This window comes from Schistocerca piceifrons, chromosome 1 (genome assembly GCF_021461385.2).
Source record: "Schistocerca piceifrons isolate TAMUIC-IGC-003096 chromosome 1, iqSchPice1.1, whole genome shotgun sequence".
In the NCBI taxonomy this organism is placed as follows: Eukaryota; Metazoa; Arthropoda; class Insecta; order Orthoptera; family Acrididae; genus Schistocerca; species Schistocerca piceifrons.
Window position 1 is genome coordinate 985,298,235 of NC_060138.1, and position 14,357 is coordinate 985,312,591.

A 14,357-nucleotide genomic window follows, 5' to 3' on the forward strand; every position below is an offset into this window, starting at 1 on the left:
TGTGTGAGCGGATATGCCTTTATGTTGCTTTCGCTGACCCAGCTAATCATTATGATAGTTGATACAATTTTTTTCCTTAGAGAATTATGGTGTGATGACTCCCATGTACACTGCTACAGAGAAGTACTAAGGAGAATTTAATGAAATTCGATCAATGATCGGCAGACCTTAAATCCGGATGTTAGACTTGCGTTGCACATTTTTCCCTCGCGACAGGAGCTAGCGAATTAATGTCTGTGGGACTTCAGACGACTTGGTACTCAGGGAAAGGTACAGAATGTTATGCGCTGTATATCTTCAATAAGATGCTTGCTGCTACGGGAAGTCTCTGTTACGGGGATTAACAACCAATATTTAGAAGTTTTCCGTAATCAAACACAGTGGGCGTTTAATTTGAAATGTGAAATTAATATATATCACCAGTACACCAGTACAGTGACAAATCCAGCGTAAAAATTGCATTTTTCTCCATTTTCATACGGTTGGCTGGATGGCTACTTCGGTGATGGGATCAAACAATAAGGTCATCGGTACCAAGGGATTAGGGAAGGATGGAGAAGGAAGTCAGCTGTGCCCTTTGAAAGGAACCATCCCGACATTCGCCTCAAGCGACTTAGAGAAATCACAGAAAACCTAAATCAGGATAGCCGGACGCGGGTTTGAACCGTCTTCCTGCCGAATGCGAGTCCAGTATGCTATCCACTGCGCCTCCTCGCTGGGTTTTGCTTACGAACTACACGTGTGAGGTAGTTGTGTCGTAACAACCAAGAGTGTGAGAAACTTTTATTAAGAACAGCATAATATGTTGCTTTCTCCACGCAGATGTGTGAAATGTGTATGTATCATGCTATACACTCAAAAAATTTAAGAGTGGTTTGAAAACGTCGAAAGGGGCGTAATTAGCTAATACCTAAATTATGAAATAAAGTAATTGCACCACAAGAAAACAACAATGCAGGAAAATGATCTCCCTCAGGATCATCGCGGTTCATTAAGTGACTTGAAATGATAGTATGATGGTATTGGGTAGGAGACATTTTCAGGTGTTGTTCGTCCATATGAGACTGGCGACTTTCTCATGAAGACAAGAAGAGCTACATAAAGACCCAGTTCCCGAGCGCCTAAAAGGTGCCCGCATCTCGTGGTCGTGCGGTAGCGTTCTCGCTTCTCAAGCCCGGGTTCCCGGGTTCGATTCCCGGCGGGGTCAGGTATTTTCTCTGCCTCATGATGGCTGGGTGTTGTGTGCTGTCCTTAGGTTAGTTAGGTTTAAGTAGTTCTAAGTTCTAGGGGACTGATGACCATAGTGCTCAGAGCCATTTGAACCATTTTTTTGTCTAAAAGGTTGTACCCGGGCAGGAACAGAACCCGGATCCTGCGATCCGCAGGTAGCGCTGTTAATCACTAAATTACTACGTTTGGACCCTTCATTCAGTAACTTCGACTTATTACTGCTCATATCTGTGCACATTCAATACTAATGTGGCTTTACAAGCAGAATTTACTCTATGGGGGTATCATCTGACGTTTTAGACAATACTACTCGTATTTGGTCTGTATGTAGCACCCTTCATGAATAAATTAGTGATGTTTTGCTGTTGCCCTTTTACTAGAAACTTTTTATTTATAGGGCGTAGCAAGACATCAACGAAAAAATTTAAGAGGTACAGGGATATTTTCCGAGTGTTCTGGTATGGGAGACGTATGGTCTCCCGTCGCTTTCTATAGAGTAGTAACGTAAATGTGATTAATTCGGTTTGTTACACCGATTACCCTCGTCTCTGAGAAAATACCTCTACAAGTATGTAACCTGCAGTCTCTAAAACGTGCAACCGGAAGCAGAGAGCATGGTAACAACCCTCACGTAAAAGTACTGTGATTTGATTCCGTCGCTACGTAAGGAACGCACCCTAGCGTCGTTTTGCCGCCCATCCATTGCATTCAGTGACATCTAAACAAGAGCTACATATCGTCGAACTCTTCACCAGTAAATCAATTCATCCTGCTTGATACGAGAGGCTTTCAATAAGGACCGCAACACATTTCCATTACTCGAACAATTTTGGCCGAAAAAAATGTGGACTTTACTGTGGGAAATCGTGGAGTATTCCCGCTTCAGCCGCTACAGTTCCGAGAAACTACAATAGGTGGTGACGCTGTACGTAGCATTCAAAATGGTGTAGCAACGGAGTTGCGTTCCAAGCATAGAGCTGTCACTGAGTTTCTTCTGGCGGAGAACCACAGAATCCCAGATATTCATAGGTGCTTGAAGGACGTCTACGAAGACCTGGTTTTGAACAAAGGCACGGTGAGTCGTTGGCCGAGACGTCTGTCATTTTGCAATAACGTCGCTCAAACCTGTCCGAGCTCCCGCGTGCCGGCTGGCCTTTCACAGCTGTGATTTCTGTGAAGTTGGAGCATGTGGACACTCTCATTCGAGGTGATCGACAGATTACAATCCGAAACCTCGCTGCACAACTGGACACTTCTGCTGCCAGTGCTGAGACACTCATCCACCAGTTGCGGTACTCAAAGGTGTGTGCCCGCAAGGTTCCTCGCTGCCTAACACAAGAACATAAAGAGAAACGAAGGACCATCTGTGCGGAATTGCTTGCACGTTACAAGGCTGATCGTGACAATTTTATGTCGAACATCATCACAGGTGATGAAACATGGGTTAACACAAACCAACAGGAAATCCATTGAGTGGCACCACAACACCTCTTCTCTAAGACAGAGTACAAAGCCGCACCCTCAGCCGCTAAAGTCATCGCGACAACCTCCTGGGACTCCGTAGGGATCATTCTGTTTGATCTACCCCCTCGCAGTGCATCGATTGACTCCAAAGTGTGTTGTGCTACCATCAGTGTGTTCGGAAATTGGAAATTTGTGGTAGGTGTTACGGGACCAAACTGCTGAGGTCATCGGTCCCTAAGCTTACGCACTACTTAATCTAACTTAAACTAATTTACGCTAAGGACAACACAAACACCCATGCCCAAGGGAGGACTCGAACCTCCGAAGCCGCGCGTGACAAGGCGCCCAAGACCGCGGGGCAACCCGGCGCGGTTCAGTGTGTTCGTCGCCACAAAAATTCAAACGAACTTCTCTTTCTCCATGACAATCCAAAGCCTCACACAACTCTGCGCATCCCAGAAGAGTTCTTACAAAACTTCATTGGACCCCATCCGCCCTACAGCCCGGACCTCGCACCTTTCGACCTTTTTTCCGAATGATGGACGCATTTCGCGGGAAACAGTAAGTGGATGATGGGGGGAGTTATTGATGCAGCAAGACGTTGGATCCAATGTCGACCAGTAGAGTGGTACCACACGGGCATACAGATCCTCCCAGTAAGGCCCAAGCCCATCGATCCGAACGGAGATTATTTTGAAAAGTAGGGGAATAATACGGTGTACTGATATGCTGATTAAAACCAATCCGCTTTCAGAAAAATATGTGTTGTATTACTTATTGAACGCCTCTAGTATCATCATTAACGCACAATTAACACAGAAATGGAGCTGAATCAGAACAGAGCACTATTGAATGCAAACGATGAGAGCGAGGACTAACGTGTGTTTTACTGTAGTCATTAACAAGTACCGACACTGAATGGACAACTTGATTTTTGACAAGACAGAGAGGGGACAGGCAACTTTTACACTGTAGTGCAGATTTCTGTTGAATTCGTGGAAAATAAGTGTGGGGATAAGAAATCAAACAAAATGTAATTACTGTGTAACAATCACCAGAGTCACAGTTGTCACATTTCAAAATACTCAAGAAATTGCCTGAGTAACTCTAGAAATTTTGTTGATGGAGTTTGAATCAACATTGTACGATGAGGTACTGTACACCCCCTCCATAGGTGATGTCGGTGATGTACGATTTTGCAGTGACACTCAGCTCTGAGGTTGCCGGTTCAAATCCGTGTGGTACGGAATGAGGATGTTAACCTGGAAGTCCCGATCACCAGATTTTACAGAAGTCCGAACTTATTCCTAATCTACAAGGTGGTTATAATTGAACTTGAGAGGAACCACATGAAAAACAAGTGATCGAAGGACACTGAAACTTTATGGACACATCTCTAAGTATATGCAATAGATTAGTAACGAACAAGCCGTTGGAAGAAATTCTTTTCAGTTTCCATATGAGAGGGTAACATCTCTTAATTGCGTTGCATCTTTAGGTTCCAGGTTTACAAACGTTGCTCGTTGTCTCGGCCATCTGCATCCATGACAGCCTGGAACGGTACTAGAGATTGCTCTGCTGCTGCCTGTAGCATCTCAGGTTGGATGTTAGCTACCTTGCTCGCTATACTCATATTCAACGTCCAATGTGTGGTAGTGTCCAGCTGATAAACCCTGTCCTTCAGATAAACCCACAGGCATAAGTCACACGGCTTCAAATTTGGTGATCCCTGTGGTCACGCAGTTTAGATCGATTGGTCAATAGTCGCTTTTATCCAAAAGTCTTACTGAGTAATCGATTGACCTCGCGAGCTGTGTGTCCACACTTGCAAAGAGCACCAGCACTGTTACTGTTGTTTTGAAAAGACAGCTTTATGTGTAAAGCCTTACTCACCTTGTACAGATCCATCTTGACTGTCTGCAAATGTAATGCACACTTATGCTTGTGTTTTAACCCTACATCGCCATACCAGTAATGGCGCCTAGCGGCAAGTCATGAAACTAAAACTAATAACTACAAAAAATCCTGCAGCGCAGGGACTGACTATCATCATTCCTATAAATCTGGATACGCCTACGGTAACTTATTTTCCATCTACACTGTCTCAAGCAGCGAAAGTTTAATTATAACAACCCTGTAAAAGAAATCGTACTGTAGGAATATGGCATTGTTGTTAGCAATTCGTCCATAGTACCCTATGGACGAATTGCTAACAAGATGCTTTTAGAAAGGAGAAGGCTATGTTTCGGACCTAATCCTCTTACGGTTGCTTTATCAACAACAAACACACAATACTACATTCCGTAACATCCATCACAAGTATAGCATAAATATCATGAAACGCAAAACTGATGTTGGTGCAGGGACATGTCACGACAAAAGCATTTAATCTATCTTAGAGAACATTCGGTGTTGTGTCAGTTACTCATCGTAGGCAGCGGGTTACGGAAAGCTGGGTAATAGTCCAGCAGAGACTAAGGACAGGGAGTGTGTACTCCTCTGCCCACATCTCCCTCATCCGATCTCGGTTGCAATCAATGAAGATTTGAGAATCTTTAACCTATATCCAGTTTGTCTCGATGGGTTTCATGGAGCGTTTGAATGATATCACGATTACCGCTGCCCTCAACACTTGCCGTGTCTTGTGAAGTCCACGTCACGACACTTCGGTGCCTTCATCGCGGCTGAAGGAGTCGATACAGCCATTCAGCTGTCTCTACGTGAGTTGCTCATAGGGCTGACTACTAGGAGGACAGCAATCATACTTACGGTATAGCTTGATGCTGCCGTCTGTGTCGCCGAGCGAATTCTTGGAGACGCAGCGGTAGGTGCCCCAGTCGTTGGGACCGACGGCACGAATCGTCAGCTTCATGTGCACCTTGTACGCGTTGTCCAACAGTACCGGCTCGTAACGCCCACCTGCAGAACAGACGCAAAGTTGATTAGCCTCGTTATATCCACTGATACCAACAAGAGCTCTGCTTCTCAGTGATACATGGAATTATATCGCAATGAATCATATAAACCAATCATTGGCAGAGCCAACCCAGATATCGGCAGAAACTCTCTATACAACTAATGCAAGGCGCCTTTTTATGTAACTTCACTGTACTTGCAATGGGAAAAGGTGAAATGACGCCAAAGAAAAGCTGGCAGATCTTTTCCTTACATGTTCCTTAACACTTGCTTGCTCATTGCTTACGCTGATACCTATGTATTGTAATTGAAATACGATGTAAATCTTTAGTTTTATACTTACAACTTCCTTAAGAGTTAATTTATACTCTATCAGGTTTCCAAAAAGGCTTTTTCCTGTCGTGAGCCGAATTCTTCATCGCTTTAATAACGTAGTTTACAGATGTCCAAACATTATTTTTGATGAGGTAGAAGAAAATCCAAACAAATAGGTAAGTAGTGGAATACATTATTTCCAACTTACTGGCTTGACAGTGTTTTCAACTGTGAGCCCTGTGACGATTGCAGTGATGTGCTAAATACACTGAGATTGTTATCATACCAGTGATTTGAATGCAGGGTTAATACAGCAATATTGTGTTTTTGCGGACGTCGCCCATATATACTGTATATGCATAATATATTGTTACTTATTTAGCCGTGCGGTGTAGCCGAGCGGTCTAGGGCGCCTTGTCACGGTCCTTGCGGCTCTCCCCGTTAGAGGTTCGAGTCCTCCTTCGGGCATCGGTGTCTGTGTTGTCGATAGCGTAAGTTAGTTTAAGTTATGTTAAGTAGTATGTAGGCTTAGGTCCGATAAGACCTTATCACAAATTTCAAAATTTGTTACTTATTTACGCTGTAAATTGTACAGTTCGATTATTGCACCCCAACTAGTTATTTGTTTATTGTAACCGGCAATGTGAGTAAATAATAATAGCTTGATGTACTCATTTGTCGACTAAAGTGAAATGTATGAACAGTTTTGGCACTGGCATGACCAGTTTTCCTCGTGTGCCTTAATTGACAATTCAGTCTCTCAAATGTCATCTCACATGTAATGTGTTTAGTAACATAGATGTCCCTAAAACTTCCTAAATGGTTCGAGACACAGAAACATGGTTTTTCGTAAACTAATGGTTCGCTATGTATGTAGTATTGTTGTAATTAATACCCGCAACTAATTCAGCTACCGAAACATTGAGAATATTTTTAATGTAACGCTATACCCTAGCTAAATTTGAGAGCTTGGCGTATAGCAACGTACATTTGAAACTGTACAACTATACTAGTTACGTTATTTTGTGTTTTGACTGAAGATAAGGTGAAAATAAGAAATTATTTATACTTTCGACTTATTAGTGATTTATGCTGAGAGGACTTGTAGAATTTGATGCTAAGGACTTCTTCTAAACTAATGCATTGAATATTATTTAGAGGAAGAAACTTTAACTTCTACTCATCGTGACTTTATAATAACATATGTTTCTGATGTCGTCGAGCTACTTATGCGAATATTATGATTACTAAATACAGTGACTAAATAATTATGATACACATGGCTTCGAAAAACTATTATATCTTATCAGTTAGTATACGATTCGTATGTTCTCATAAAATAATTAGTTATTCATACTGCTGAATGAGCCGGCCGCGGTGGTCTAGCGGTTCTAGGCGCGCAGTCCGGAACCGCACGACTGCTACGGTCGCAGGTTCGAATCCTGCCTCGGGCATGGATGTGTGTGATGTCCTTAGGTTCGTTAGGTTTAAGTAGTTCTAAGTTCTAGGGGACTGATGACCACAGTAGTTAAGTCCCATAGTGCTCAGAGCCATTTGAACCATTTTGAACTGCTGAATGTATGTAGCTATCTGCAAACTAAATTTGTTGAGCTGATTGTTTATGAAAAGTTGGGAAACAGACCAGAGAAGATGACAGTACGTACATGTCATTTTGGTACCTTTTAATAGTAAACGTTATTTGTATTATCCTTTTTATAAATTTCGGTCCACATCTACGGGTTGTAGGTACACATGCGCTCGCGTTGCTACAAATGAATTTAGTAATATAATGGTAATGTGATTGGATGGACTGGAAGAGGATTACTGATACTACTCGTCAGTCTGTGTCTTGTGCATAATTTAGTTCTGTACATTTCTTATTTCGTGTATTATATTACCTTGATTGCTAGCCAGGAGAGCATAATTTAGTTTGAATCATTCGCTTAATAATGCCTAACTACTAGAAATTGTTGTTTCGCAATTCTATTTTACACAGAGGTGTAAAACACTGTTCCTTGTAAGCAGTAACTACCTAGATTTCATGACCTTGAGATAGATGTGGCCAATATCAGTAATTCCTTACACTGAGTTGTGACTCCACAGAAAAGCAACAACCTTACCCATGTGCATCAACTACGCAATAGAACTTTTTGTTTTTCTGTAATAATGGTGTGAGTGAATGAATATTATTTCAGAGACTACCAGATGAGTTGATATGAAAAGCGCCTGAGCGAAATTAATGAGAAATGGGACACTAGACGTTGACATTTAACACATCTGAGTTATGGACATTTTATGAGTTCCTGCAGTGGAAGAAGGACTTTAGTGAGGCATTTATAAAAACTTAATTATCTATGTAATTTAAAACAAGTCGTCCTAACTGGAAACTGAGAACTGATAATTAGCACAGAGGGATTACAAAATGAACTGAAAATTTCTTACATACACTCCTGGAAATGGAAAAAAGAACACATTGACACCGGTGTGTCAGACCCACCATACTTGCTCCGGACACTGCGAGAGGGCTGTACAAGCAATGATCACACGCACGGCACAGCGGACACACCAGGAACCGCGGTGTTGGCCGTCGAATGGCGCTAGCTGCGCAGCATTTGTGCACCGCCGCCGTCAGTGTCAGCCAGTTTGCCGTGGCATACGGAGCTCCATCGCAGTCTTTAACACTGGTAGCATGCCGCGACAGCGTGGACGTGAACCGTATGTGCAGTTGACGGACTTTGAGCGAGGGCGTATAGTGGGCATGCGGGAGGCCGGGTGAACGTACCGCCGAATTGCTCAACACGTGGGGCGTGAGGTCTCCACAATACATCGATGTTGTCGCCAGTGGTCGGCGGAAGGTGCACGTGCCCGTCGACCTGGGACCGGACCGCAGCGACGCACGCATGCACGCCAAGACCGTAGGATCCTACGCAGTGCCGTAGGGGACCGCACCGCCACTTCCCAGCAAATTAGGGACACTGTTGCTCCTGGGGTATCGGCGAGGACCATTCGCAACCGTCTCCATGAAGCTGGGCTACGATCCCGCGCACCGTTAGGCCGTCTTCCGCTCACGCCCCAACATCGTGCAGCCCGCCTCCAGTGGTGTCGCGACAAGCGTGAATGGAGGGACGAATGGAGACGTGTCGTCTTCAGCGATGAGAGTCGCTTCTGCCTTGGTGCCAATGATGGTCGTATGCGTGTTTGGCGCCGTGCAGGTGAGCGCAACAATCAGGACTGCATATGACCGAGGCACACAGGGCCAACACCCGGCATCATGGTGTGGGGAGCGATCTCCTACACTGGCCGTACACCTCTGGTGATCGTCGAGGGGACACTGAATAGTGCACGGTACATCCAAACCGTCATCGAACCCATCGTTCTACCATTCCTAGACCGGCAAGGGAACTTGCTGTTCCAACGGGACAATGCACGTCCGCATGTATCCCGTGCCACCCAACGTGCTCTAGAAGGTGTAAGTCAACTACCCTGGCCAGCAAGATCTCCGGATCTGTCCCCCATTGAGCATGTTTGGGACTGGATGAAGCGTCGTCTCACGCGGTCTGCACGTCCAGCACGAACGCTGGTCCAACTGAGGCGCCAGGTGGAAATGGCATGGCAAGCCGTTCCACAGGACTACATCCAGCATCTCTACGATCGTCTCCATGGGAGAATAGCAGCCTGCATTGCTGCGAAAGGTGGATATACACTGTACTAGTGCCGACGTTGTGCATGCTCTGTTGCCTGTGTCTATGTGCCTGTGGTTCTGTCAGTGTGATCATGTGATGTATCTGACCCCAGGAATGTGTCAATAAAGTTTCCCCTTCCTGGGACAATGAATTCACGGTGTTCTTATTTCAATTTCCAGGAGTGTAGGTTAGTGTTAATTGTATAATTTTATGAATTCCTGTTGCTAGTGCCAGCCTGCGTGGCCGAGCGGTTCTAGGTGCTTCAGTCTGGAACCGCGCGACCGCTACGGTCGCAGTTTCGAATCCTGTCTCGGGAATGGATGTGTGTGATGTCCTTAGGTTAGGTAGGTTTAACTAGTTCTAAGTTCTAGGGGACTGATGACCTCCGATGTCAACTCCCATAGTGCTCAGAGCAATTTGAACCATTTGAACCTGTTACTAGTGATAATTAATGCATTGAACTGTAATGAAAACATACACTAATTTTAACTAACTAATATTTTATACCAACGTCTATATAACATGATTAATAAGTTAGGTTAACATTTTATCTCACAAACAGATAATTATAATTACTTGCTGTAAAAAATTTCCCACCATGGTGCATGCATGCCTAGGCAGAAACTCGTCCAAACGTTTTATTTGCGATACTCAGAACAGATCGATACCACGTCAACGATATCTGTGATATATCGACAGCTTGGTACAGCACTTCAATCTTTTGTGATTTAAATGTTTTGGATTTGCATTAATTACATAAAACAGACACTTTGGGACGTAATTAGTCTATCTACTCTGTTATTTCAGTGAACCAGCGTGAATACTGTACTGTAAAGGTCTTCGGACCTGGCATGTAATGTAAACAAACACAGTTAAGGAAATCTTTCGAACCTTGGTGCAAAAGTAATAAGTCTATTAGATAATACGATAGAATATTACAGCTAAAACATAATAGGAACGTACACTTTTACGTTATATTGAAGTAATTAACATTTTACATAAAACACTGTTTGGACAGATAAGATCTCTTATTTACGCAAGTTAGAAAAACAAATTCTCTTAAAATATCACATTCGAGATTTCATACAAAACTATATCTGCATTTACTAATCGACTAGCCGAAATTGGAAAATGTTAAATGTAATTTGTGAAATGTACTCAAATGATAATTCATATGTGCGACAATTATTAGTGTAAAGTTATATAAAGCGGCATGGTGGAAGCTACGACAGGATCAGTGTTGTAACAGATTTTGCGACGTCAAGAAGCTTTTCGTGATGTTAGAAATTTATAATAAATGTTTTGAAATCATGTTCTGCATTTTCGACTAAATCATTTCGTAAGGAGTGAGTCGCAAATTTCCCAAAAATGCAATGATAAGAACCACAGGTAACATTTGTAATGGTGAAGTCATAAACTTAACTGAGTTACACCACCCGCTAGTGAACGAAGAATATCAAGTTATGTACAGAAGTGTAGCAACAGTTAACTTAATAACATATCAGTCTGTAGCAACAGATATCACTAAAGTCGTTCAAACTTAATTATACACCTTGTTTTCAAAATATTTCGTAAAGACAAAACTGTTAGCTATTACTACCTCTCTGTGAAGTACAACAGTTCATATCCTACCTTTTGAGAGGATGCCATACTCTTATCAACCATGTTTTGATACGCCATTGCAGAATAAGATAGGAGTCTTGGTCATTTCTATAAAGAATGTTTCTCTTCATGAGAATACTAAGTCAAACGTCGTGCTTAAGAATCTATTAACCCAACTTATTATGAACACATCTCAGGAGAGTGTTGTAACTTGAGGCAGGTGCTAGGAATTTAAATCTAGCGACCAATTTTAGCATCAAAAGAACGGATGCGCATTACAGACCGCTATAAGCAGTTTATGGCATTTTCTGCTGTTCCTGTTGTGAACCATTAGGTTGTGCTTTGTTTAGCATTTACAAATGTTTTTACTTCTACATATTAAATGCTGCATAAAATATTAAAGCTATTTGTAAGCTAGTATTAATTATTTACTAAAAAAATTTTATACTGATTAAAATTCAATATACAGGGTGATTCAAAAAGAATACCACAACTTTAAAAATGTGTATTTAATGAAAGAAACATAATTTAACCTTCTGTTATGCATCATTAGAAAGAGTATTTAAAAAGGTTTTTTTCACTCAAAAACAAGTTCAGAGATGTTCAATATGGCCCCCTCCAGACACTCGAGCAATATCAACCCGATACTCCAACTCGTTCCACACTCTCTGTAGCATATCAGGCGTAACAGTTTGGATAGCTGCTGTTATTTCACGTTTCAAATCACTAGTGGTGGCTGGGAGAGGTGGCCGAAACACCATATCCTTAACATACCCCCATAAGAAAAAATCGCAGGGGGTAAGATCAGGGCTTCTTGGAGGCCAGTGATGAAGTGCTCTGTCACGGGCTGCCTGGCGGCCGATCCATCGCCTCGGGTAGTTGACGTTCAGGTAGTTACGGACAGATAAGTGCCAATGTGGTGGCGCTCCATCCTGCTGAAATATAAACTGTTGTGCTTCTTGTTCGAGCTGAGGGAACAGCCAATTCTCTAACATCTCTAGATACTGTAGTCCAGTTACAGTAGCACCTTCGAAGAAAAAGGGACCAAAAACTTTATTGGCTGAAATGGCACAGAAAACGTTCACCTTAGGCGAGTCACGTTCATACTGAGTTGTTTCCCGCGGATTCTCAGTGCCCCACGCTGAACAACTGTCGTCGATTCACTTCTGCCGTACTCAATAACACAAAAAGCTTTCGGTTGAGCGGTCGCCATCTTAGCATCAATTGACGCTGACGCCTAGTCAACAGCGCCTCAAGCGAACAAATGTACAACTAAATGAAACTTTATAGCTCCCTTAATTCGCCGACAGATAGTGCTTAGCTCTGCCTTTTGTCGTTGCAGAGTTTTAAATTCCTAAAGTTGTGGTATTCTTTTTGAATCACCCTGTATTTTAACACCAGTTACGTAACATGTGAACCATACTTTGTCGGTCGTGCTCCATTTTGTACCTTTAAACGGAAGGTGGTATCCTAATTCTGAATATGAGATATTTGCAAATGAACTAAGTTTCTTTAACGTCTGAACAGTTTTGTCGTCCTTGGAAATGAAAATTTACGTTAATTTACCATAGCTTCTACTGCGAAACGTATTTAATTTTGTAAGTGATTTTTGATTACACTTTTTTATTTGATTTCACTCGCTAATATTTTATTATGTATTACAGTAACAATGTAACAGACAGAGCATTATGTGCAGCACTGACAATACGTTCTCGATTACAACAGTTTTAAATTTGTTCCTAGTTACATATGAATCGATGACCGCAGCAGTTTGGTCCCATAGGAACTTACCACCACATAGTTACATAAACGTGTTCTATCTAGCAACATTTTATCGTATTTGGAGAAACTATGAACTTCCCGATCAATTTTTGTAAATCAGGAAAACAGAATATCACACAAGGAGTGAATCCTGTCATTTAATAGATAGAATGAGGTAACCTGCTGAACTATTATTACCGAGCTGGATAGACGTGAACATATGAAACATGTTATCTCGTACTTACTGTAATGATTAGTTTCGAATCCATGTCGTCTAGGCACATAACTCTTACACAAATGATTTGATCTAATGTTCACGTTTTAGTGGAGTTCAGCGTTCTTTTGCATAAGGGGCAGAGAGTCCTGTCTTATTACGCATATGGATTGTCCTTTTAAAACGCATGAGATGCATTGATGCACTTCTTAATGAGGTATGAAAGCTATAACAGAAAAAATGTATTTTATAATATAGAGGGTGTATCAAAAGGAATCACCCGATTTGGCACGTCTAAATTGCTGAAACTAACAAAAAATACAGTGAATTTGGTTTTTTGATGAACGGGAAACACAAAAAGTTCTTTTTCATACCTTTTCATAAATTTTCAACACATCCCCTTGAGATGCACGGCGTATGTCATTTCGGTATTCAAATTGTTCCCACACTACAGCGAGAATGTCTTGAGTTACAGCTTCCACAGCGGCTGTTATGCGATGTCTCGGTTCATTCATTATTACTGGTAATGGAGCACATAATGAGACTCTTTTATGAAATCCCACAGGAAATAATCACATACAGTCAGGTCCGGTGACCACGGAAGCAAGTAATGCAAGGCTGAATCATTTGGTCCAGTGCGGCGGATCCATCGTTTAGTAATCCTTTGATTTAAAAATTCCCGCTCTTCCAGATGTCACTGTGGCGGTGCCCCATCCTGTTGGTAAATGAAGTCGTTCGAATTATTCTCCAGCTGTGGGAAAAGAAAGTTCTCAAGTAGATCGAGATATGTGCTTCCTGTAACAGTGTTCACGGCAAAGGAAAATGGACCATACACCTTTTTCCTCGAAACTGCACAGAACACATTAAATTTTGGACAGTCTATCTCATGTTGCACAACTTCGTGTGGTTGTTCCGTACCCCATATTCTCACATTATGACGGTCCATCTTTCCGTTTAAATGGAATGTTGCCTCGTCACTAAACAGTAAGCGTTTGACCCATATTACTGACCTCAATTAGCAGTAGAATTTTGGAGCATATACTGTACTCGAACATTATGAATCACCTTGAAGAAAATGACTCACTGATACATAACCAACACGGCTAGCTCTTTATTCCAATGTAGTAATGAGTGCTGTCGACAAAGGATCTCAGATCGATTCCATATCCCTA

The 14,357-nt window shown here is 42.2% G+C and overlaps 1 protein-coding gene across 1 annotated transcript in view; it reads right to left on the reverse strand.

Moving 5' to 3' along the window:
- Window positions 1-14,357, reverse strand: part of LOC124776958 (lachesin-like) — an 805,533-nt gene that overhangs the window by 80,702 nt on the left and 710,474 nt on the right. Inside the window, exon 7 of the mRNA XM_047252196.1 lies at window positions 5,464-5,613. Coding sequence (XP_047108152.1) covers window positions 5,464-5,613 — 150 coding nt within the window. The remainder of the gene's footprint in view (window positions 1-5,463; window positions 5,614-14,357) is intronic.